At 36.9% G+C, this 27,429-nt stretch overlaps 1 protein-coding gene and 1 pseudogene across 1 annotated transcript; both read left to right on the forward strand.

Annotated features, from left to right (window-relative positions):
- The first annotated feature begins 2,937 nt into the window (after positions 1-2,937).
- Positions 2,938-4,439, forward strand: LOC112170775 (annotated as a pseudogene).
- Positions 4,440-13,252: 8,813 nt separating this feature from the next.
- Positions 13,253-26,354, forward strand: LOC112170776 (LRR receptor-like serine/threonine-protein kinase FLS2). The gene is made up of 8 exons (XM_024308078.2): positions 13,253-13,664; positions 13,869-14,014; positions 14,320-14,678; positions 24,875-25,001; positions 25,188-25,256; positions 25,941-26,006; positions 26,054-26,172; positions 26,339-26,354. The coding sequence occupies exons 1-8, from the start codon at positions 13,253-13,255 to the stop codon at positions 26,352-26,354; spliced, it is 1,314 nt and encodes a 437-aa protein (XP_024163846.2).
- The last annotated feature ends 1,075 nt before the right edge of the window (positions 26,355-27,429 follow it).

Consider the following 27,429-nt stretch of genomic DNA (forward strand, 5'->3'; position numbering starts at 1 on the left):
GAGAGACATCCTCATTTGTCCATGTGTCTGGATTAAGCTCATAGCTATACTCCTGCAAAAAATAATATAAAGGACTGCGCAGAAAATGAAATGCTAGTACCATGTGTGAGCTCAACTCCTCAGTGGATTGCAAATTCACAAGGTGCCATATGTTCTGGTTACAAGCATGCAGCATCTATTGCCTGCATTATAGTTAACAAACCATGTCAATTTAATTGCGTCACTTAATAAGACTACTTCATGCTTTTATCGCTACTCAACATGTCACTTGATTGATTAGGATTCCTTTATTTCTGCATTTTATTATCACAGATTTCATCTTGTATATATGCTCATGTTTTTGGTAGAACAAACCAGAAAGGTTTTCATTTGAATAATGAATACAGAAGCTAGCTTAGTGTTCATATCTGTTTTATGGAAGTCTTCAGTCTCCATTTAAGTTTGAGGGAATTCTAAAATATACTGATTAATATAACCATTCAACTTGTATAGTATATTAACTGTGAATTAAGAAATGAAGAACATCAATGACCATACCTTTTCAAAAGATCGAGCCCTTAAAAACAGCTCATAGAAAGGGCAGCACAAAGAAGCAAATCTCAAGACTTGTCATCTGTTTTGTATCTATATGTCCAAATCTGCATCTCTAGGAGCAGGATATTTCATCTCCTCATCAATAATCTGAAAATTAAAGATGGTGAGATGGACGATTGAGGATTCAGCTCTAATATCAATTTAACATGAGGACTTAATCAAGTACAAGTTCTCTTGTAGGACCTAAATCTCTCCAACTGGTAGCTTCAAGTCTAAGATCCCCTGCGAGTTCAATTGCTTTATTAATTTCCTGTAATATCACCATGTCATCTAGAGCAAAACTGACAGACTGTTGAAGTATGTTTCATGTACTCTGCCTTCCATGCATCCATCATAAGCTTAATTATATTAAAACTTCTTGCTTATAGTCTTCTTCAGTAGGAATATATGTTAAATGGAGCAGTACCCTTCTTGTTTCCTAAACCCTAAAGACATATTGGCACTCTGGAAGGTTGCATCACTCAAAGCACCAGCCACAGGGGCTTTCCTCATCCAAGATTCCCGGACATGTTCTGCATAGTGTGGAGTGTGGACAGAATGGAATAATAATGTGTAACAGATCATATTAAAATCATGTACAAATCCCTGGCGTTTTGAAGTTTAAGAAAGCCAGAAATGAGGGGTTCATGATGTTAAGGGTAATATAGGAGTGTTGGTTATTTTTACTGTGTTGGTTGTTATTTTTACATAGGTTGCTTTTGTATATAAAGAGATTGGATTGTTGTAATCAAAATATTCCAGTCACAATGTAGTCCTCAATTTTCTCACGTTTTCTCCCTCTTCCTTTCTCTCATCTTCTTCTTCCTTTGTCTTTGATTCATAGCTCAGCTTTCACATGAAACAGGCTACGCTACTGCATGCTCAGTCCTGTTAAGAGACATGTATCTCACTTATACAAATACCTTATCTGCAGAAGTTTAGGGTTTAGGGTTTAGGGTTTAGGATGACAGAGTACTCAGCCGAAATGAAGGCTTTTTGAAACAGGGTAGGTGGAAATGAGCTGTAATGTCAGTTTATCTGCACTGTGCTCCTGAAACTTCTTCATTCCATGACATCTCTTTACTGAGATTTTTTTTTTTTTTGAAATACTCTTTACTGAGCTTTAGGATGGCAGAGTTTGCAGTAACAATAGCAAATTAGTTATTGCAGTGATCATTAACTGCCCCACCACAAGCATAAGCCAAAGTGAAGTTCATGGCATCGATAGAAAAACTTGCAGATCTCCAAAGTCATCTAGCTTTACGAGAAAGAATGCAAGCCCCATCCCCATAAAACTATTATACAGGAAGGTTCCAATGATTGGAATCCAATCAAGGAACTTCTCCCCTAGCTCAGGATGTGCTTTTCATAAGATTCACCACTGAAAAAGTTTAAATCTTGCCACAATTTTCTGAGCCTTTGCCTCGGTCTTTAATGAAGAATGTCACTCATAAGCTTTGTGGAAGCTGTCATTTGATCGAAAAACTCGTTTTCCTTTGGCATGATGATCATTCACGGAAAATTATATAGAAACTAGACACAGTCAGTTACTGACTCCCAAGACATAAAAAAGAAACAGACATTAGTCACATTACTCTAGAAGACTGACAAAAAAAGAGTATCAATCATATTAAGGGGACTTGAAAGTTATACCAACAATCACATGCATATTCACAACCCAAATAAATCCTTGTTAAATATCAAGTTATCAACAGTTGAAGATAAAGCAGTAGCAGCAGCAGATTATGGATTTACACAAAATGATCAAAATTTAAGAAACGACAAATACGAAAATTTTTATGCCTACAGCTAGAGGTTAAAGCTAGGGCTCTCACTTTGATTAATAACTTGCTGTTAGGAAGAAAAGCAGATGCAAGAAACAGATTGATAATCATGTGACAGTGCTTTACTAAATTCATCAAATGCCGACGCCATTACATTTCCATAATATTAACAAAGCCACACAGGTTAAAATTGGAAGTAAAATATTTATTTCAAAGAAAAAAGAAAATTTACCGACTCTACCCAAGCTCGGTTATGTTATCACCTCCTCCACTACTTGGGCACCAAGTTCGACCAAAAATAACCAAAAATGATCAGCCTTATAATGCTGATCTCACAAGCCTTATAAGCCTTGAATTTGTCCATGACTAATCTCACAGGGATAATCCCTGAAAAGATTGGGAACTTGAAATCGATAGGAACTCTTGATCTTTCTGCGAACAAACTTTGGGTTTCATTCCACAGATACGGTTTCTTTGACATTCGTGACTCATCTAAACCCTAAACACAACAACTTGTCCGGGAAAATCCCAACAAGCAACCAGTTCAACAGCCTAATGGATCCATCAATTTATCAAGGCAATGCTGGTCTTTGTGGCAATCCGTTACGAACTCTTTGCTGAGATAATGAAGAAACACCTCAGGTTCCAAGTGAAGATGGAGAAGGAGATGATGGTAAATCTGAACAGGTATGGTTCATGATCAGCATAGCAATATGTTTCAGTTGGGGGCTCTGGGCGGTTTTTGGGAGTTTGGTCATCAACAAGATTGGAGATATGCCTATTTTCACTTCCTTGATCGAATGTCATTGATTTTGTCTCATCATCATTTTTTTCCGCTTTTTGAGCAAACACTTTCCCTAGAAGTTTTTTTGAGGGACTTTCCATAGAAGTTGATTTCAAGGAATTCAAGCTTATAAAGGACAAATATCTGCATATAAGAACGAGTTACTCTCTGGCTGCCACGTGTCCTAAGCTGATTCACCAAATTAACCTGATGATTGAGATTTCTATTTTTATTTTAGCAGGTTTGGAGGTGCGAAGAAGCACGTGTACGCCGAGAGGCTCTCGAAGCTTCTGGAAGTTCCCCACATTTTCACCCTCGTCCGCCAGGAGCTCAACCCTCGCTCTTCTCTGTACAAGCAGGTCTGACTTTTTTTTCTCTTTCTATTGTAATTTAGGGTTTTGCTGGAATTGAATGTGCTTCGTAACTTTTTGCGGGCCCAAATGTGTTACATTTTGATGGAAAGAAGAGCATTGATTTGATTATGGGGTGTTGTTGTTAATGTGGGGATATTTAGATTGCGAATGCGGTGAATGACGGAAAGCTTGTTCAGGATGAAGTGATTTTTGCATTGTTGTCGGAAAAGGCTCGAGGAAGGATACTACAGAGGTGAAAATGGATTCATTCTTGATGGGATTCCTCAAACTAGAATTCAAGCTGTAAGTTTAAAGAAAATCAAGATTATTTTAATTGTTTGTGTTTGTAACTTTTGCTAAATTACGTGAGTGAATTCTGATCAGCTCCTTTGGTTAAAACTATTATAGATTGTGTCTTTTGTATGAGTTTTGAATGCTAGAAGTGCTTTGAAGTTCTCTAAATGTTTGGATTTGATTTGCTTCTTACAGGAGTTAGTTGACCAAATTGCGGAAATTCATCTAGTAGTGAATTTCAAATCTACTGATGACGACTTGGTGAAGAAGAATCTAGGAACCGGAAGCTTGGCTTTTAGTCAAGACTATCTCTGAGGATGAGTAGTAGATGTAAATCTGCAGGAAGAACAACTGTTGAGCAGGTATCGCGTTATTCTCTGTTATAGTTGCTTGATGATTTCTACTTTGCTATGTTTACATAAGACTCTGGCTAATTGATAATCGTCTCTGCTTTCAGATCGAGCAAGTTGTTGGAGGATTACTTCAGAAAACAGAACACACTCATCGATTTTCATGTGAAAGGTGCCCCCGGAGAAACCTGGAAGGGGCTGCTGGCTGCATTGCATCTCCAGCATATAAATGCTGTCAGTTCTTTCCAGAAGCTAACTGCATGATTAGGTTGCATCTGACTCTTCTTTTGACCTCATTATTCTTTAGCATTCTGGCGATATAGTATAGATATGATATGCGAGTGAGATTTAGAGTTGATTGGAAGTTTCAAGTGTTGAATCTTCCGACTCAGTTTTGAAAATTTTTAGTCTTGTGAGTGGTCTTTTAGTGTATGGCTTGCGACGTGAGGGTGCAAGTTTGTAGTGTAGTGAAAGATGAACTGAGAAGAAACTAGTCTGTTTCTGGCCTGTTGAAATCGATTGTATTACATAAAGAAAGCAGTTCTTTACTACCTCTGGTTTTATATGTTCTCTTTGAATAATTGATGTAAAATGTGAATGCTGCAAATTAAGCTACTGTCGAGTACAAGTGTCATCCTAAAGTGTGAATGAAGCAAATTTATCCTAAAATGTGATATTTTGCGAGGCGAAATCAAAGCTCTTATTAGTTTATATCCTTTGAGAAACACATGAAACGAGTTCTTGATTCCTTTAGGAGCCATTTTACCATAATTTCTCTTCGGAAGTCATCCAATAGGCACTCCATTATAAAATATTTCAACCATCTGGATATGTTACAAGATTATCAACCCTTTTTGTACATCATCAGAACAGTGACCAGTCAACAACGGAGCGCAGATTTACAACTCCAAAAAGGAACAGAGAAACAAATTATTTATCTATATTACACTGTGATTTCCCTTCGTCACTACTCATTAGCTACTAGCTATTCATCCAAACATCCCGAAGGAGTTCATATCTGACAGCATTTTGATTGATGTTTCCCTTCGGAACCCAGTTGAGCTTTGATGCAACTGGTGAAGACCCGGAAGAACCTATGAAGATAGAGGCCAGAGGTGAATTCAGTTCATCAAGCTCATCATCACTGGTGTATGATTTCCTAGTTGTCATTTTGTTATAGAAAGTTTCTTAATTGTAAGTGTTGAAATGCAATGCTTATGAGTGTTAGGAAGAGGAAAATTTTCTGGACAGGGTGTTTTGTCTTCATGGATATTCCAGATTTGATGCCTTTTTTTTTTTTTTTTGAAATAGAAGGTTCATTTCATAGATGACCAGCTAAAAAGCCAGAGTCTACATACCCTTACAAGACAGAAAAATGGTGGGGTAACAACCAAGCTCCTATCTAAGTACTGCAAACTCATTACAGGTCAAATGGAGCCCACTTTAAAAGCGGACTCATAAACAAAAAACAACTCCCTGTCTTCTAAGGCAAAATCATCTTCTAGCCAACCATCCAGTCAATCACGCAATTGTGGTACGAAATAGAAAACTACTTCCCAGCAAACAAATAGGAGCCAATTCCATCTTTATCGTGTTAAACTTCTGTGCATACAAAAAGGTGGCCAGGTACTTGCATAGGCTGATAGGCACTTTACAATTTGCAAAAGTCATGGAGAGGACGAAGTGACACTAGGCCAATAATAGCTTCAGATGACAAATGATATCTGTCGTCTGATATGGAAATTATCTGTTGTGTATCCAGCTGCCGTCTCTTACGGCATCAGACGACATATATCCTCCATCGTCTCTTCCTCACTCAGACAACAGAAGTTTCGCAAGGCTCTGTCGTCTGAACAACCCAACACTAAAGGATTTGGGACTTTCTGTCATTAATAATCACATACAACGACAGATTAATGTTGTTCAAATGAACTACAAACTACAGTTTTAATAAAACTGCTGTTGTCTGACATGTAATAAGAACACATTTATAAAATTGTCTGAAGTTACCAAAATAAAGGTTTGTTTAACAATCTGTTGTCTGAATGCATTTTCAAAGACATTTGATTGTTGTTTGAAATTCACTTAAAATTGAGAAATTATAACTCATCTGTCGTCTAAATAGTTTTGAGAATTTATTTTTATGTCTTTTGTCTTGTATTCCAACCACAGTTTTAAGTATTTATGTTGTCTGTGAGAAGTATTTTTGTTGTTTGATAGTGAATTGAACTTCAGTTTTCTGTTGTCTGATATAAGTATTCTGTTGTTTGATAATGAATTAAACTTCAGTTTTCTGTTGTTTGATAGTGAAATAAACTTCAGTTTTCTATTGTTACAAGTATGAAGGAACAACAGAGAGAGATTCTTTTATGTTGTTACTGTATTTGTGATACAACATATCATAAACCTGCATTTGTTGGATTTGAACCATAGCAAACCTCATTCTGTACACTAGTCATCAAAAAGGCATATTATAAGATCTGAAATCAGCAAATTCCTCATTGCTTCAATTAACCCACCAAAATACATTCCCATCAGTTGCATAATACTAATTAAACTAGCTAGCATGCTAGCCTTTACATTAACCGATTTTAATTACTGCCATTGTTGCATGGATCCTAATCTAACTAAGACAAAAACCTTCTAGCATCCATATAGTAGTTACAGCAACTGCATGCATTATATTGTTCAACACTTTCCATCAGTTTTGTCAAAATGCACAAAAGCAGTTCCTGGACACTACTACTGCTCATAACCTAGCTACCAAAAACCAAAGCAGATATATAGGCTGATACTTAATTTTCTGGGAACTTCAAAACATGCTTAGCCCATTCCGCTCAGATCTCATCAATATCCTTGTCTGTGTAAACCAAATTTGACCTCGTTCCCCACTGCAATAAGGAAATGTAGCAAATTAAATATGAAAGTTATATGCACAGAGAATGCACTATATCATTAAATTAACAATAAAAATGAGCAAACTTTAGATGAATGATTTGATTGATACAACAATGTTGTAATAAAAAGGACTCACTCAACTTTGTATTCATTTGCTATTGGAATATCTGGATTGATCATGATGCATGTATGGCTTGTTGTTGCTGCTGTTACCCGTTCTGTACGTTATAACAATAATTACATGTAGTTGTCAGCTGTAATAATAATCAGTATCATTGTTTTTAATTAATGTTTACCTTGGAATTTGGTCAACCTTAAACCCGTGAATATAGCGAGCACTGGTGGGGATAACTGTTTAACTCTTTCCATATCAAACTCTCTAGCTATGTCACCCCAGAAGGTAATTCTGATATCCTTACTAACTGCTTCATTGGGATCTTCACTGGAGAAACTATCTTGCGATCTTTCACTCCATGATAAGGTCCTTGTAAAAGAACTCATGAATGGTTCAGAATTTTTTCTCAGAACGGGTTTCCCAGAGATAGGTGGTTTCAAGTTTCCAACAAATTTCCATGATCCACTTCCGCCTGCTTGATATTACAGAAAAGAAAGAATCCATTATGTGACCTACACCACAATGGTGCTATTTAATTTGTTGCTCAAAATAAATATAAGGTCAGGGCCATTTAAAGTAGTCACAAAATATATTTTGATGATTGGCCTCTCTTAATAGAGGGTGGTGGATGTCCACGAGGGTTATTAAGTAGTAAAACTAGGTTCTAATACCAATTCTTATTGGACATATTTGATTTTGAAAGAGGATACATTCTCATTGTTGGGATTTTCATGAATTCAAGTAGTAGCTTAATATCATAAATTATTGTTTGGTACGTAATTGGTAGATAGCTGGATTTATGAGGAGTGTTCTGACATGCTACCAACTTTAATTACTTGTATAAACTTTTGATTGGAACAAAAGTTTAATAGACAATTATAATTTGCTGTCAACACTCTGATATTCCAGAAACTGACCCATTATGTCTATAAATTGTAGCTCACTGTTTTCAACTATTTGTCTAAATGACACTTCCATAGTTTGATTAAACTACAGCAACATTCTAGTCAACAATTAATATGATTAATTAGCTTTTTAATCTATTACTTCATGATTGACAGAAGGCACTGATGTCTGTTTGTTGCTTTCTTCCTAAAGATGGTAGCAAGTGTTTGGTTAAAATACCTAAAAGAAGTAATAAACGGTCATGACCTTGATATAATTGGAAATAATGTTTGTTGTATATATGCAGCATATATCATTTTGAACAACTTCTGAGTGAAAGTGATCACAGCTGCACAGAACTCATTGGCTGATATTAATTATTCACTACATATTGAACTACTTTTGTTGGGCACATGCAACTTGGTCAAATGTTAGAAAGGCAAAACTCTGTGATTAACAACAAGCTTAAAATGTTTTGAGGCATGTCATATGTAGGCATAGAATTATAAGAACACGAGAAGAGATATGTAGGATCCAGGAAATGTTACCTAGAAAGGAGGTCCAAAAACTGAAATTTCAAAACCAGACTGTGCAGAAGCTATAGAAACTAATTGACATATTATAGCAACCCAGGAAATATCAGATGCTCTGGATCACCCAAATTTAAAAGCACAGCCTGGAATGCAGCAAGTGCTTTTGGATCTGACACGGCTTGGTCTATCTTACTGATACTCCAAGGGTTCTTGTACCTGTAGTCAACAATTACAATCCTTTAATCACTCGAGCAACCAAATAACACCAGAGAGTAAAATAATAAGGGGAAGAAGAAAAAAGAATGAACATAGGGGGAGGACTAAGATACAAGTATAGCAAAGCCCGTAATTTTAGAACGAATGAAAAAAGAGTGGGTACTGACTCTCTTGGTCCAATTTAATGGCATTGTACTGGACTCCTAATTTTAGAACGAAGAGCTTCTTCACGCAAACACAGTGAGGACAAAGCTTGTTGCTGCGAAACAAAATCTTATTGTCAAATTCCCAAATTGGTTCAAAACGATCGACAATTCTATATATATAGACACACAGAAGAAGATGAAGAGGTAGAGAGAACCTGAAGATGACTACCGGATTGGACGAGACGAGCTCCGTCACCTTGCCCAACGCCATTTCGAAAATGACGACACTTTTGATTTTGAAACCCTAAATCCCCAAATCGCTCCCGATTCTGTGATCTCTGTTGGGAGTAGATCCGGACTCGCAGTCGGAAGCATGTGGTGCTGACTTTCGATATCGTTGGATGACGCAGCCTGGGTCAACTAATTGGAGGCCGAAGAGTCCATTGGTAGTGGCGATGTCGCCGGATGATGCTCGGAGGTAGAAGATGGAGAATTGAGAAACCAGATCTACTTTCTCTCTCTTCGTACTGTCTTCTCTCATCTCTACGCTTCAATTTCTATTTCCTTGAAGAACTTGACTTGACCCGGCTTTGGTTGTTGGTTTGTAGACCGATATGGAAGACCAATGAGGGTGAAAGAGCATCGAAGAAGAGGTGCTGCTAGGTTTGGGTCTGGGAGATGGAAAATGAGTTTTCTGAATTTTTTTTCACCAAGTGTGGGAAAGCACGGGGCCGGGTCGAGGTCTATTAAAAGATAGATAAGTTTTAGTTCAGCCAAAAAGAGGTTTTTGTCCACACAAGAAGAAATAATTTCTTCATTTACTCAGACAACAGAATTCTGTTGTCTGAGTTTTCTAAATTACAACAAATTTGAAAAAAATTGATCTAGTATTGATTTTGATACTATTTAGACAACAGAAATAGTTAAAACTGTCGTCTGAAGATGTTGAAAAAAATCAGACAACAGAAAAAACCTCTTCTGTCGTCTGAGGGGTATGGTCTGAAGCATTTTTTGGCATAGTGTGAACTTGTTGGAGGTTGCAAAACAAAGAACCAGGAAAGAAAGTGCAAGGCTATTCTATGAGACACTGGTATGATCTATGAATCTCTATGTACCTTTTGCATAATTAACTCGTCTCTTCTTTTATATATTCCTATCACTTGTAGAATTGTAGTGTATCGTTGAAACGTATAAACTTATGCATATTCATGGACTAGCTACTTCCTAGTTATTTCAATATTGTCAAGCAGACACGCATCCAGCACCTTTTATCTAACCTTGCACTCCAAACATGTTAACCGCTAATTTTTGAGTGTCTTCACAATAATATATACATAGAGGATATATATATATATATATATATATATATATATATATATATATATATATATAGGGCCCTTCCACCAAGGGATCCATTTTTTGGTCTTTTATAGGGATAAAGCATTAGACCAACTTTTCGATCACATTTTTGCATCTCAACCGTTCAGTTTTTAGGTCTTAATATGTAGATCATTTCTGCAAATTTTCAGCCAAATCGGTGATCGTTAAGGTATCACACTAGAATAAATCAATGAACGAACTAAATCATGTCCAATATGCTGCAAGACCACATATTCAGCTAGTTTCAAACAATTTCCATCTACAAATTTCATCCAACCATTTGTTCAGAATAACTCTCCACTAATCCTTTTCACACCAACAAACCAAGATCCAAAAAAGTCTGAAGGTGGCACTAATGAGGCACATTTACTTCAAAATTCTCACAAAAATCTTGGGGGATTTTTTGTAAAGCTTTCTACTTCAGAGGAGTTGTAGCTGTTCCGGACCCAGGTTCTGATTATGTTCTTGTGCTCCGAGCAATGTATTTGGTAAGCTGCTTCTATATAGACCAACTTTTCGATCACATTTTTTGCATCTCAACTGTTCAGTTTTTAGGTCCTAATGTGTAGATCATTTTTGCAAATTTTCAGCCAAATCGGTGATCGTTAAGGTATCACACTAGAATAAATCAATGAACGAACTAAATCATGTCCAATATGCTGCAAGACCACATATTCAGCTAGTTTCAAACAATTTCCATCCACAAATTTCATCCAACCATTTGTTCAGAATAACTCTCCACTAATCCTTTTCACACCAACAAACCAAGATCCAAAAAGTCTGAAGGTGGCACTAACGAGGCACCTTTACTTCAAAATTCTCACAAAAATCTTGGGGGATTTTTTGTAAAGCTTTCTACTTCAGAGGAGTTGTAGCTGTTCCGGACCCGGGTTCTGATTATGTTCTTATGCCCCAAGCGATGTATTTGGTAAGCTGCTTCTATATAGGATATTTGGTATTTCAATTACTTTGAAATATTACGGCTGATATTTTCACTGTTGTGAAGTTTGAACATTTTTCTTTTTATCACTGACTGGATGAGAGGGATGAGCAGTATATCATTCAAAATTTCCGAGATCACTTAACTTATGTGGTGCTGTTCAATCCTTATAAGGTGGATAAGGGTGGCGTTCAAGTTATCTGGAATGTTGTTAATGAGAGATTGGTAGAGGGAGAGTTATTATGGTAAGAAACAAAACTATTCGGACTATGCTTGGCCTTGCTGATGTGTCTAGTGCATGTCATTATAATATTTGGCGACTACTCTACTATGTCTTTGTATGTAGTCTATTTTAATTTTGGGAATTTCTGTTGTTTTATCGTTTTTTTCCTGCGAACGATTGTATATTTTTTTTTCTAGGGTGAATGCGGACTTATATTCGTGCACAATGACACTCACCTACTCAGATTCATACTTCGTCTTGTGTCCGTCAAGGCTGTATATCTGCTGGGTTATGTGATACGCTAATAGTAAGCGTGCAATTTAACCCTGAAAATATCATCGTTAGTATACGGTAAATAGAGATCGTTCAAATCCGGGGATTAAGGGTACACCTGTCATTGTAAACTAATTAAGGAATTAATAAAAATACAAAGTATAATATTTACAAAAATATACAAAGGATAAATACAAAAATAAGGAAATAAGGGGGGATTTTAACAATTGGTTTCAAAAATTAAAATAAACAAAACAAAAGAAATATAAAAACACATATACAAGAATGAAACGTAAGAAACAAAGATCAAAACCCATTCCATGTAATCAAATTCGATTCAAACCCTATAATTGTTCATCTAAGTCATGAGAAAGAAGTTGATCATGTGAAACATTTGAAGCAAATGATTTCCCATATTTTACTTTCCTTTACTAATTAACCTAAGTGAAAGCATCTAGATCAATCATATTAAACATGCAATCAAAGTCTAGAAAGCTAGCAAATCAAAACATGTTCAACGCAAGAAGCATAGAGAAAGGTTATCAACTTAAGTGCACAACCTAGTATGAATAAGTTCATCCATTTGCAATCATTTTCAATTAAATTCGACTTTTGTCCAAAGCCTTTACTACTCTTGATTCAAGTTCACAAAACTATTAGGTGAATCGTTTACCTAAATCTAGCACCAATTAGACTTCTAGTAATTGTTATCATTGGGAAGGCATCACTTGCAACCAAGATGGTTTGGTCACCCATTAGAGCTTACCTTCTAAAGGCCTGAAACTCAATGGAGGTATCTCTCCCTTATCATCTCTACAAAATCTCACACATCTCACTTACCTCAATCTCTCTCGCAATTCACTTTACAGTTCACCAGGTCAAACCGGATTGTTCTTGTCATTGAATCATCTTGAGATTCTTGATTTGAGCTATAACCTTCTATTTGGAGAACTACCAATTTCTCCACTATCCGGGAGTATTCGGATGCTGGATCTGTCCAACAATTCTTTCCATGGTGAGATTCTATCTTCGTTCTTCCAACAAGTTTGGAATTTGACTAGTTTCAATGTCAGCAACAATACCTTCAAAGGAGGATTTTTCTTTTTAATAAATTCAACGGAAGTATATCTCCCGGAGTAGGCAGGGATGGATGCACATAGAGCCCAGCTTAGGCACTTGCTTAGACTGGATTTTTGAGTTTACATAGATTTGGTATAGGCAAGTTATGTGAAAATGGCAGAAAAATGGCAAAAATGGCAAAAATAGGGCAGGAATATGGTAAAATAAGCAAGCTTGGTACTGAATATATCCTTAATAGGTTTGGCATAGGCAAACTATATATATGAATGGCAGAAATAAGGCAAAAATTGCAGAAATATGGCAGAAACGGGCAAAATAGGCAAGCTTCATAGGATATATTGACCTACTGAATACATCCTTACTATTTACTTTTTGAGTCTTGCCTTACCTGAGAAACATTTTTGGATCCACCCCTGGGAGTAGGGATGTGTTCCAAGCTCAAGGTGTTTTGTGCTGGGAATAATAACCTCTCGGGAACACTTCCAGAAGATATGTATAACATCACCACTCTTGAACAAATTTCATTACCTCTCAATTCACTTTACGGAGTCCTTAGAGATGGCATTCTCAACCTCACAAACCTCGCAATCCATGACCTCCATTTCAATCAATTCAGCGGCGTTCTTCCTCTCCATTTTGGGAAGCTTTCCAAGTTGAAACTGTTGCTCCTTCATTTCAACAATCTGAAAGGTTCTCTGCCCCCATCTTTGATGAATTGCACAAGACTTATACAACTAAATGTAGGAGTCAATCACTTTGAAGGGGATTTGTCCATGTATAATTTCTCCAAACTTGGTAGGCTTCGTAAACTGGACCTGTTGAAGAATCAGTTCACAGGTACGTTCCCCACAAGCCTATACTCATGCAAGTCTCTCAAAGCAATTCGACCAACTGCAAATGATATTGAGGAACAAATACAACCTGAAATTCTATCATTGAAATCCTTGTCCTATCTCTCACTTTCTTTCAATAGATTGACCAATATCACAGGGGCAATCAAGATACCCATGCATTGCAATAGTCTCATATTCCTATCCTTAGGATCTAGTTTTGAAGAGGAGGAAGTTCCAGCTGATCTTGGCATGGCTGATTTTGATGGATTCCAAAATCTTCGATTTTTGGATTTGAGAAACAATGAGGTGACCGGCCAAATACCTATATGGTTATCTAAGCTCAAGAAGCTAGAGGTCTTAAATCCAAATTCAAATAAATTCACAAGGGCCAATTCCAAGTCAGCTTGGGACTCTTCCTAGGCTCTTTCACGTAAACTTGGCATTCAACCTCATTTCTGGTGAATTTCCAAAGGAACTTTGCAGCCTGCCAATGCTGGTATCTTAAAACAACAACTTGTCCAGTAATGATCTTGAATTGCCTATCTACATCACGGAAGATAGCTGGACAATACAATTCTTTGTTGTACCTTCCACCGTCAATACTCCTAGCCAACAATAGCATAACTGGAAATATACCGATTGAAATTGGCCAATTGCAGCTTCTCCATCAGTTGTCCCTTAAAAACAATTTCTTCTCCGGCAAGATTCCATACCAAACATCCAATATCAAACACTTGGCAGCATTGGATCTCTCCTTAAATCATTTCTCTGGAAATATACCAGCATCATTAACAAGCCTTAATTTCTTGGCAGAATTTAATGTCTCATACAATAATCTAGAAGGCCAAATACCAACAGGCACTCAGTTACAAGGCTTTGGTGCATCTGCATTTGAGGGGAATCCCAACCTTTGTGGTCCTCCAATTCCAAATAAGTGCCAACCACTTCCAAATGATGGCATTGATGAAGATGACAGTGACCATGAAGTTCCATGGTTTTTAGTTTCTGTTATGCCTGGGTTTGTTGTAGGATTTTGGGCAGTATGTGGTTCTTTGATATTTATCAAGACGTGGAGATATGCTTATTTCTGATTCCTCGATAATGCATATGATAGCCTCTATGTGATGATAGCTGTGGGGATCAGAAGGATGAAGATAAGGTTTAACGGAAGCTAGACTGCCAAAGTTCTTTTATAATATATGTATTTTTAGAGTTGTTCTATGTCCACATTTATATTCGTCTTCTACAGTTTTACCCTACGAATAATTTTAGTTGTCATCTTTGACTCAGTCCATTAGTAATTTAGTATAGTCCAGTTCAAACTTCCAGACGGATTGAATATGATCCAAATTATCAAAAATGGGGAAAAAAAATAAAGTCCAGTTCAAACTTCCAGACGTATTGAATATGATCCAAATTATCAAAAATCGGGAAAAAAATAAAGTCCAGTGAATATGATCCAAATTATCAAAAATCGGGAAAAAAATAAATTTCAGTTCAAACTTTCAGATGGATTGAATATGATCCAAATTATCAAAAATTGGGAAAAAAATAAAGTCCAGTTCAAACTTCCAGACGGATTGAATATGATCCAAATTATCAAAAATGGGGAAAAAAATAAAGTCCAGTTCAAACTTCCAGACGGATTGAATAACTTCCAGACGAATTGAATAAGATCTAAATTATCAAAAATCCGGAAAAAATAAAATAAAAAAAAGAACAAAAAATGGTGTCTTATAACACCAACCGTTTTAATTAGTTGACAATCCTTTAATTGGGCTTGTTTTAATTATGTGTCTATAGTCCAATAGTCCAGGTCCAGTCCAGTCCAATTCCGTTGGATAGGTCAGGATTTCGGTCTGACAGTTCAGTTCAGTCTTCAGACGTGTCTTGTTGCCCCGTGGGCGACCTCATGTGATTAGCGAACATATTTAAACACCATTCGGCGTAGTTATTCTTCGATGTGGGATCGGTTTTATACTAATTTAATACAAAAAATGTAGTTTATAGGACACCAACCAATTTGTAGTCCAGTCCGTTCAAAGTTCGGGGTCCAAGTCCAATCATGTCCAAGTTGGGTATAAGGTCAGTTATTGTACCTGTACCTTGTTGCCCCGTAGGGTATGATCCCGTGCTTAGCGAACATATTTAAATGCCTCTTAAGCTAAGGCACTTTTCGATGCGGGACCTATAATTACGGGATTAGAGCAAGCCTAACTATGGCTCTTCTTTGTCGATAGCGTTCCCCTCATTTGCAGTCTCCGGCGACCCCAAAAACAAAACAATGCCATTGCCGGCCACCTCTTCTAGCTAACACCCAACCAGAACTCGACCACTAACAACCACCCCAAAATAGACGCCATCAGTCTTCCTGTGATGGTTGCTACCTAAGCTTCAAAGCTGCAACCTCCCCGACCCTTGGGCATTGTCTGATGTGGGATCTGTTTAGTACTAATTTAATACATAAACTGGGGTATTATAGATAATTACCCCTACGGGTTAATTACGGTGCCCTTGATTTTCCCCTCCAAAACCAAAAGTAAATATTTTAAAACTTTTTTGTTTGTTGATTAAAGGATTAATGCTTGCAGAAATGGAGTGACATTTGTAGATTGATTTCTTCACAAAAATACACCCAATGGATGGAAGCTAAGGCCACCCAGTGTTCATCACTTGCTTCTTCTACCAAGGTCGTATCACTCGTATGGGAGCAATAGTCCATAATGGTGTGGGTTTGAACGAAGAGCAAGCCGGGGAGAGAGGCTGGAACACATTCGTTTTCCCAAGTCAGAAACTGGCAGATGACATTGACGGGTCTTGTAAGTCGATTAAAACTTTCACGTTCTATGTTGATCTGGGTTTTTGCTGTAGCTGTGAGATTTTGAAAAAGCAAACTCTCTGATTTCATCATACACCACTCCTCCACCACTACTATAGCATCACTTTCCAACACAATGCGTCTGAATCCCCAAATCAAAAGAGAATTGAAAAATTAACCATAAAAAAACTAGGTATTTTTGTAAGCATTTTATGAAAATTGAAAATTGCATACAAATACAAATAATGCACACCCTCACTATTAACACTAGCATAAGCACGATACGAGTAAACTGATCACGATTAAGGATGAATGAGCAACATCCTAAGCTGCTAACTTCCTCCAGTTGATAGATATCAATGATCAAGATTATGCATGTTGCAAGACAATGTGATGCACTAAATCGGAAGCTAGCAGTAAGAACTAAGAAGTTATCGTTATACTTCGGTCCAACCATTCTATACAATAAGCACTTTAATTGGACAGTGATGTGATTCATCTTTGAGTCTGCAGGTATAGATTCAAACTGGTTGTATGTGACCAAAATGCCTTCATCTGTATTTTCATACACCTCTAATACATCTACATATGCAAAGTATTTTATATATCAAACCAAATTAATCGACATATAATCTATAATAATACTTGCAAGCATGGATATGATTCTAATTCAAGAGAAATAATAACCTGCCAGAAGATAAAATAACTTGATTATGTGAGAGTCATCTTCATTGGTCGATGTGTCTCGATTAAGCTCATAGATACACTCCTGCAAGAATAATATATAGGACTGCACAGAAAATGAAATGCTAATTCACAAGGTGCCATATGTTCTGGTTACAAGCATGCAGCATATATTGCCTGCAATCCTGCATTATAGTTAACAAACCGGCCATGTCAATTTAATTGTGTCACTTAATTCATGCTTTTATCGCTAATCAACATGTCACTTGATTGACTAGGATTCCTTTATTTCTGCATTTTATTATCACAGATATATCTTGTATATATATATGCCCATGTTTTGGTAGAACAAACCAGAAAGGTTTTCATTTGAATAATGAATACAGAAGCTAGCTTAATGTTCATATCTGTTTTATGGAAGTCTTCAGCCTCCATTTAAGTTTGACGGAAGAGTCTAAAATATACTGATTAATATAACCATTCGACTTGTATAGTATACTAACTGTCAATTAAGCAATGTAGACATCAAAAATAACCATACCTTTTCATAAGAGCCCTTAAAAACAGCTCAAAGAAAGGGCAGCACAAAGAAGCAAATCTCAAGACTTGTCATCTGATTTGTATATATCTATCCAAATCTGCATCTCTAGGAGTGGGATATTTCATCTCCTCATCAATAATCTGAAAGTTAAAGATGGTGAGATGGAGGATTGAGGATACAGCTCTACTATCAATTTAACATGAGGACTTGTCTCTTAATCAAGTACAAGTTCTCTTGAAGGACCTCAATCTCTCCAACTGGTAGCGTCAAGTCTAAGATCGCCTGTGAGTTCAATTGCTTTATTAATTTCTTGTAATATCACCATGTCATCCTGAGCAAAAATGTCAGACTGTTTAAGTATGCTTCATGTACTCTGCCATCCATGCATTCATCATAAGCTTATATTAAAACTACTTGCTTATAGTCTTCTTCAGTAGGAATAGATCGATGTTAACTGGAGCAGTACCCTTCTTGTTTCCTTTCATTGAATGGTCAAAAATCTTTTCAATTGATCTGTATCCCAGTAATAAAATATCTTTCAAAGACATATTGGCACTCTGGAAGGTTTCATCACCCAAAGCACCAGCCACAGGCTTTCCTCATCCAAGATTCCTAGACATATTCTGCATAGTGTGGACAGACTGGAATACTAATGTGTAAGTGTAACTGATCATATTAAAATCATGTACAAATCCCTGGTGACTTGAAGTTTAAGAAAGCCAGAAATGAGGGGTTCATGAAACAGCCAAACAGGCTGAGCTAGTATTATTGCATGCTCAGTCCTGTTAAGAGAAACATGTATCTCACTTATACAAAAAATTAAAAAATTTATTAGCAGAAGTTTAGGGTTTAGGATGACAGAGCGCTCTGCCCGAAATGAAGGCTTCTTGAAACAGGGTAGGTGGAATTGAGCTCTAATATCAGTTCATCTGCACTGTGCTCCTGAAACTTCTTCATTCCATGACATCTCTTTACTGAGCTTTAGGATGGCAGAGTTTGCAGTAACAAATACAAATTGTACTTTCATATAGCAAATTAGTCATTGTAGTGATCATTAACTGCACCACCACAAACATAAGCCAAAGTGAATCTCATGGCATCGATAGAAAAACTTGCAGATCTCCAAAGTCATCTAGCTTTACGAGAAACAATGCAAGCCCCATCCCCATAAAACTATATATTAAACAGGAAGGTTCCAATCAAGGAACTTCTCCCCTAGCTCAGGATGTGCATTTCATAAGATTCACCACTGAAAATGTTTCCCTCTTGCCACAATTTTTTGAGCCTTTGCCTCAGTCTTTAATGAAGAATGTCACTCGTAAGCTTTATTGTGGAAGCTGTCATTTGATTGAAAAACTCAGTTTCCTCTGGCATGATGAACATTCACTGAAAATTGTATAGACAATTGAAAATATGAATGGACTTCTGGCGGAACCATTACGGAAATTTAACAAAAGTATGTCGTTGATAGTAAATTTTAAGTCTAGGTATCACATTTTTTATATATATATTTTTTTAAAACTCAACCAAGCGAGTGAAATTTATTTAATGAAAAGAAGGTTACAAAGAGAAATGAGGTAGGAAAGGCATAAGAAATGCAGCTAACTTCCTATAAAAAAAACATAAATTAACGAAACAGAAAATTAGGAAGACCTGAACGATCCCTATTACAATGACTAACCATAAAATCTGGAGTTGAATTCCACCAAGTAAAGCCATATGATGAAGCACCATAGTTAGAAAGGGCATCAGCAACTTGATTGCCTTCACGAAAGATATGGCTAGATTTGAAATGCATTTGAGAGATAGGATGCAAGCAATTGTTCCACTGCACACGAAGCCTCCAAAGGCACCAGATGAGGAGAACGGAGAAAAATAAATATAAGGGAAAAATTCACGTCCAACCATACATACTTTCAATCTCTAACCCAAGCTAGTTCAATAGCTTTAATGACTGCCATGACCTCTGCAGCCACCGAACTAGGGATATCAAGAGTAGAAGAGAAAACACCTATAATCAAGCCTTTGTAATCTCCATAAACACCACCACAACCAGCCTGGTTGGAGTCCGTTTTCCCTAATTCCGTATCACATTAATATTAGAGTGTTTCTTTTGGGATCTTTAAATCTGCTCACTTGACCTCACTCTATTATGAATTATTAAATGACATGTATAACCTACTATAAAATGACTATTAAGGACAATAATTATACAAAAAAATTATTATATTTATTTTCTATAGACTTTCCAATTCAAGAATATTATATTGTATTATTTATTATTTTCCTTATCTATCTTCATATTCCAATTTCACTACATACTCATTAAAGCATTTCTATAAATTTAATAAGAACCAAAACTATGATTAAGATCATGTGATATAAAAATGTATGATATATATGCTGAACTCATATTGGTGAGGAAAAACAAAATAAATCATATAATTTATGACCTAAATCTAAGTCTATCCATTATATTTGTGAAAAAAAAAACTAAAAAAATATTTAAATAATTAATCATGAGGTACAAAAAATAGAGAAAAAAATTAAACCTTAAGAAAAATGATTTCTTCATATTTTTTTTGGAATAGAAAAAAAAATTAAAAATAAAACCACAGAATAGTTCATGTTATTTTCTTATTGATTAGAAATTAATTTTGAAACTTAATACCTTGTGTTTGATTTTTTTTTATTGAAAAATTAATTTATGTTTTGTGATTAAAGAATAGATACGATGGACTTCCAATAGCAAAATTATAAAAAAAAAAAAATGGTGTTTTATAACACCAACCAATTTTAATTAGTCGGCAATCATCTTGTTTAATTTTTCATCCGAGTTCAAATTGTTCGTCGGGTCCAGTCCAATAGTCCAGTTCAGTTCCGTTGCATAGGTCAAGTGCCTAGTCCAATAGCCAATGATCCGGTTCAAACATGTCCAGCTGCCCCTCAGGGCGACCATACGTGATTAGCAAACATATTTAAACACCCCTTCAGCGAAGGCATTCTCCGATGTGGGATAGGTTTAGTACTAATTTAATACAAAAAATGGTATTAGAGAACACCAACCAATAATTCAAAGTTTGGGTCGAAATCCATTAAGTCAGGTCAAGTCCACGTCCAAAGTTTTGGTCAGTGATTGGACAAATCCGATAGTCACGTCAATCCATCACATAGGTAACCTGTTGCCTTGTAGGCAACCCTAATTAGGGAACATACTTAAATGCCTTTTATGCTAATGCAGTTTTCGATGTGGGACTTATAATTACGCATTAGCGGAACCTCAACCACATATTTAATAATCTTTTTTAAGACGTCTCAGACCCAAAAGACGACCCCAAAACACTATTGCCGGCCACCTCTTCTAACATCCACTGCAAAATAGACGCCGTTAGTCTTCCTGTAATAGTGTAATGGTTGCTGCCTAAGCTTCAAAGCTCAACCTCCCCAGTCCCCAACCCCCTCCCTCTGTGGAGCCCAATTATCTCTCTCTCTCTCTAGCCCTCATGTACTCTGGACTAAACTTTCTCTCTCTACCCATCTCTTTCCCCTCTTTCTCTAGCTCTCTCACTCTCTCCCTGCATGCATTACCGTGTCTGCCAAGATTAGTTAATCTATACACACACAATGTGGTAATGATGTTTCTCTAACCACGTTTCATCCGTATCTCTTACTGAGATCTTCTAAAATATTACATTTGGCCTTTGGGGTTTTTTTTCCCCTTATCAATGTCTAGGTTTCCTTCGCATAATTGTAGTAGTAGATTGAAGTATATAGCCAAACTGTAGCGTTGTAGCAAAATTGAAAATATTGAGTGGACTTCGAGTTGGATTGAATATGATCCAAATTATTAAAAAAAAAAATGGTGTCATCGGAAAACAAAAATGGTGTTTTATAACACCAACCAGTTTTAATTGGTTGTCAACCCTTTATAGTTAAGCTTTTTTTATTAAGTGTCCACAATCCAGTAGTCCAAGTTCAGTCCAGTCTAGTTCGATTGCATAGGTGAGGTCTCCGGTTCATTCATGTCTTGGTGCCCCTTAGGGCGACCTCATGTGATTAGAGAACATATTTAAACACCCTTTCCCCGAAGGCATTCCCGATGTGGGATCTGTTTAGTACTAAATACAGAAAATGGCGTTATAGAAGACCAAACCAATTTTTGACCTAATCCATAAGTACCAATTCGTTCAAAGTCCAGTCCAAAGTTGACCGCAAGGTCAGTCATTGCATCAGTATCACGCCGCCCCGGAGGGCACACTCGCGTCATTAGCGAACATATTTAAATGACTCTTAAGCTAATGCAATTTCGATGTGGGACATTTAGTTACGAGATTAGTGCAGGCCTGACTATATGCCTCTTCTTTATCGATTGAATTCCCATCATTTGCAGTCTCCGGCGACCCCAAAACAGAACAATAGCATTATCGGCCACCTCTTCTAGCTAGCATCCAACCAGAACTCGACCACTGACAAGCACCGCAAAATATCGCTGCAAAATAGATGCCGTCAGTCTTCATGTGATGGTTGCTAACTAACCCTTCAGCGAGCGCATTCTCCGATGTGGGATCTGTTTACTACTAATTTAATGCAAAAACTGGGGTATTATAGATAATAACCCCATCGGAGTCGAAGAAAGATGGCTCAGGCTGTGCTGCACGCCTGCACTCTGCTTCTTTGGTCGGAACCCGTTGCTTCACTCCCTCTACAGGTTAATTACCGTACCCCTTGATTTCCTAAGTCAGAAACTGGCCGATGACATTGACGGGTCTTGTAAGTCGATTAAAACTTTCACAGTCTATGTTGATCTGGGTTTTTTCTGTAGCTATGAGATTTTGATAAAGACGAAATCTTTAGGGGGAATTGCATTTGGGTTTTGCTGCGAATGGAAACACATTTTCCAATGTGGGACAACATAACCCAAACACCCGAACGCACAAAAAATGGTGTTTTATAACACCAACCAGTTTTTAATTTAGGGCTTGTTACTGGACCCACGACTAGTCCAATAGTCCAGGTTCAGTCAGTCCGTTGCATAGGTCAGGTGTTCAGTACTGTTGCCCTGTAGGTCGGCTCTAAGCGATTAGGGAATATACTTAAACACCCCTCTTCTGCAAGGTCAGAGTCCGCATTACGCTTACAGGGTCCGTGATCGTTTAAGGAAGCAAGTATTTGTTCCTCTACGTAAAGCGTTCAAGTTAACATCAGTGCAGAAGAAGAAGCCATCATTCCGAAAGCATAAGGCCTTGGTTGCTTTGAAAATTTACCAGAAGATCTTCAGGCCTCAGGGTTTCGAAAGTGAGCTTTTATACCCCTATTGCATGTTTGAAGATTGTGGACTTGTTGAGGAATGCAAGCATTGGTGAGGGGGCTAAAACTTCCTAATCAAATAGTAGCTTACTTGGTGAACAAGCAAATAAGTGACTAAACTGCAGATCTAGAATGGGAAAAACTAGTACGAGAGTTATCAAACAAAGGCATGTTTAAGAATTGTGTTGTTGTGTGTGACATGCCGAGCATGAAAGGGACAAAGACGGAGATGGCTTGCATTTCAATGGGGTTACTGATTTCAGAACTGAGTGCAAATCCGTGGAAAGGAAAAGTATTCTCCTCGGCAGGAAGGATGTTCAAGATGCCAATGTTGAAGGAGACAGTCTCAGATCAAAATGTGAGTTCATGAGGCAGCACAGAGTGTGTAGAGATGGTGGATATCCACAATATTTAGAACCAAGTTCTGCAGATTGCCACACAAGAAAAGCTAAGCATCATGGAGATGCCCGAGAAGATTTTAGTGCTCACTTACAGGTCACCTCCTCAAATGATTTTTAAAATCAACAAAAGTGTAGCTGGAAGGAAAATAGGGTATTGGACCAGTTATAGAAAGAAGGGGTATGACAAAATGCCACTTCTTCTGTTTATGGATCTCCGTTTTTTTAGCAGCAGCAGTCTTCTTAATTTGTTGTTCTTTGAAGAACCTGATTCAAGAACTCAGTTCCAGCGACAAGATCTATCTGCAACTTCAATAATAAAACACTCTCCTAAAGCAGAAGAGTTGATGCAATCTGCAGTTTCAAGAAATGAATTCAAGAACTTGCTTGTGTTTGATTGATGTTGATGCATACAATAAGAATGTAATGCGTTTTCCAGCATTATCAAGGTGGTCAATTTTTTTTATCTTCTCTAATATTGGTTTTTGACAAAATTTCAAATCAGGACCTGGTTCAAAGTTTCTTGAATGTTTTCCCAGCTTTTCTTTTCTTTAGTTATATTTGTTACATTAATATTGCCCATTACTAAGCCTTGAGTGTCCAGCATCCAGTATTTATTCTGTTTGCATGTGTTACTACCCCCAAGGAACGAGTCACTACTAGAATTTGGGCCATAGAGCACCGATCTGGGCCACTATTTAACGTTGGTCTCCATTGTTAGTTAATATGGCACCGTAGCCTTGGATTGGTGAGTCTTCACAACCCAGTCACTGAACAACTGTGCTCCATAAATTTATTCTAATATAGAATTAGGCCTTGTCACTAGTTGAGTCGTTCACAACCCAAAAAACGGTGTGATTGGAGACTTTCAATATATCGAGCAAAAGGGAAAGTAGGTTTGCCGTTCTTTTCATTTTCATATAGATCTCTCGCACTCTCTCTCTCTCTCTCTCTCTCTCTCTCTCTCTCTCTCTCTCTCTCTCTCTCTCGTGTAGATCTGCCGTTGTTTTCAACGATCCGTGCTTAATTGGCTCGTAGATGGTTCGATATTGGTTCGTTTCCAATTTGGTGCTCGTAGATCTTCCGATTTTAGTCCATTTCTTCACTCATTGTGCGGCATGTTTCATCTTCAAACCCTAATCCATCTCCCCTCCGCTTTCTTCACACCCTTTTCCGATCAGGTATATACGTGCTTAATATGGTTTGTTGCAAGTTTTCTTCTTTAATTTTTTGAGTGGCTTTCACCTAGCATTAATTGGTTTTTATGTATCTTTCTTCTCTCTGCATCTGCCATAGCCTATTTAGGATGATTTGCTTTCCATGGCTACAAACCATTACGCCTCGGAGGCTACGGTCTATTATACTCCTCAAACTCCAAACATAACCTTTAATGGATTCCTTTACAGGTGAAAAATGGGCTGACTACAATCTGTTTATATGGAATTTATTTTCTTGGTCACTAGCAGGTGCGATACTGCTGCAACACTGGAGCTTTCTCAAGCAGAACATGAGGAGAGGAAAGCAAGGGCCTTAGCTACAGCTGCAACGGAGTTGGAAAGACTTCTCAGAAAGGAAGATTTTGGTAGAATGAAGGTTGTTGCTTGCATTGGCTGATTTTTGTGCACTACTTTCGGTTTCTTAATAACTGTATTTATGTAATGTTCTTTGTTTCCAAAATATCCTAAACTCTGTCCATTGCCTCCTAAACTTACTGTGTATGAATTGGCTTTCTGATTATGTTAGATTGTACTTGATCTCCAGTTGTTTCCTAACTCTTAGGTGATCGGGCAATTTAATGTTGGCTTCATTGTTGGGAAATTAGATCAACATTTATTTATAGTAGATCAGGTATTTTTCTAACAATGCTTCTCAAGTTCTCATTATGTTTTCTATTGGTTGATGTTAATTCTTCCTTCTTAATTTATCCTCTTTATTACCACGGTGAACATTTGTGTTTGGAACTGATCGCCAATTTGATTGGAGATTTTTTGCTTAACATTTCTTTTGCTCCTCTAAGAAAGACTAGCACTGTTTTACTTCCTGTTCGTTGATGAAATCAATGGAACTAATCCCTTATAAATAATTTAACCTGCAGCTAAGCATTATGGGATAAGAGATTAGTCAAGAAGTCAATGGTGATACACAGATTGTGAGGTATGATTTCTGACAATTCATAAGGTTCTTTACATTTTCCAAAATTTTTAGTTGGAGTCACTTTACATTAATGCACTCTTTTGTCTTTCTCTTTAATTTTTAACAGGACTCAAGAGTTATGTGTTCAAAATTATGGGAGGTTGTGACAAGAAAATCTATCCTTCGAAGCAAGGAGTGTTAACCCCAGGGTGTGTTCGCCTTTTGCTCCACAAGGGTATGTTACAATCTAAAAATTTTTGTGGGGGGAGGGAGGGAGGGAGAGAGGGAGAGGCAAAGGCAATTGATCTTAGGATGTTGGTTTTCTGTTTTAGTATCAACTGCTTTGATTTTTCTTGACCATTGTTTGATTTTGCCATTGATTTGTGCATATTATTTTAGGAGCCTCATGCTTCCAAGGACATGGTAGGAGGAATAGTGAGTGAAGAAGGAAGTCTGTTCATGGATGTATTATTAGTCCAGACCTTTTTGTGTTGAACTTGGTCATTGTTAAGAAAGGTGACTATGACCTTCCTGGACTGACTGATGTTGAAAAGCCAACAGTGAGAGGTCCAAAGAGGGCTTCCAAGATCCGCAAGCTATTTAACCTCACCAAGGACTATGATGTTAGGAAGTATGTCAGCACTTAACGCAGAAAATTCACATCGAAAACTGGTGGGTTTTGATTTGTTAATTCACTGTTAAATAAAGTATTAGGGTGTTAGTTTTGATCTAGGTGCTAGTTTTGATCTACTATTTGAGCATTAAACTTTACTTATTGTTGAGTTTTGCTTTTGTAGGTTAGCTTACATCTAGAGTGAGTTGCAGACTTAGATGGTGTATTGAGTTACCTTAGGCCTGCAAACCAGTGTGGTAACTTTACTGACCATAGACTCATTTTGTAGGTTGGTTAATGATAGCTAAACTAGGAGAACTGACCAGTATACTTTTATCATGCTTATATTGTGTACATATTTTGACTTGTCAGGTGGAAATCCCTGCAACAACCATGAAGCAGTGTTATGTTAAGCCATGTGCAGGGGTGATGTGATAATGATCTAATGTATATGTAGATAAGTGGGTTGTCGCCACCATGTCTCTAAATGCAGGTAGTTAACTTTATTCTCTTATATTTTTGAAGTAACATATTTTCTTTTGCTTTTCACTTTTATCATATAGGTTAGAAATCACAATATATATGAATGAAGTTAAAAAAGCATCATGTTTTGATTTACTGTATTTAATCATATCATATCAGATTGCATTGCCAAATGAAAAGCATCGAGATTCTGATATTTCTAGTTTTTGTATTGGAAATGGATTGGAATTGATCTATATCTATTTATCGTAACTATTATAATTAATCATTATGTTTGGGTGATACAGTTTCTCTTCTATGTAGAATGAGTTGTGGGTTTAGATGGAGTAATGGATATTGTATTTTTAGTTTGTTAGCAAATTGTTGTGATGTCAACACTCTTAGTAACTTCATATTTAAAACTGCTGAGTACGCATGGTGGAGATGGCCTATGTATTAATTGTACCTTTTGTTTTTTTGGCAGATATTGGAAATCAGAATTGCATGTGTTGTGTTATGCAGCAATTGTGCAAAGGTTGCTACATAAAATCAATTTTTTTTCCCTCTCTTTTTCCCTTTCCTATAGAACTCTATTGTTGTATGCAAGTTATATTCTGTAACAATGAAATTGGCACTCTGACTATGTAAACCAGTTTTGCAGTGAATGTATGGATGTTGAAATCATTTAGTTTGTTCATAATATTACTATTGGTTATTCCAGCTGCTTTCTATTAATTGTAATGCCACATGGCATGTTGGTGGATGAAGAAGGGTGCCAAATTTGGCATTAATTTTTTTTTATTAAAAAAAAAA

The sequence above is a fragment of the Rosa chinensis genome, chromosome 6 (assembly GCF_002994745.2).
Source record: "Rosa chinensis cultivar Old Blush chromosome 6, RchiOBHm-V2, whole genome shotgun sequence".
Taxonomy (NCBI): Eukaryota; Viridiplantae; Streptophyta; class Magnoliopsida; order Rosales; family Rosaceae; genus Rosa; species Rosa chinensis.

What these genes read in the sequence shown, in the direction of transcription:
- LOC112170776 (XM_024308078.2), top strand. Translation starts at nt 13,253, where the DNA reads ATGTGTTCCAAGCTCAAGGTGTTTTGTGCTGGGAATAATAACCTCTCG. An exon ending in CTAAGCTCAAGAAGCTAGAG is followed by an intron (nt 14,015 to 14,319) that starts GTCTTAAATCCA and finishes GGCCAATTGCAG; the next exon opens with CTTCTCCATCAGTTGTCCCT. An exon ending in AAGATTTTGGTAGAATGAAG is followed by an intron (nt 25,002 to 25,187) that starts GTTGTTGCTTGC and finishes CCTAACTCTTAG; the next exon opens with GTGATCGGGCAATTTAATGT.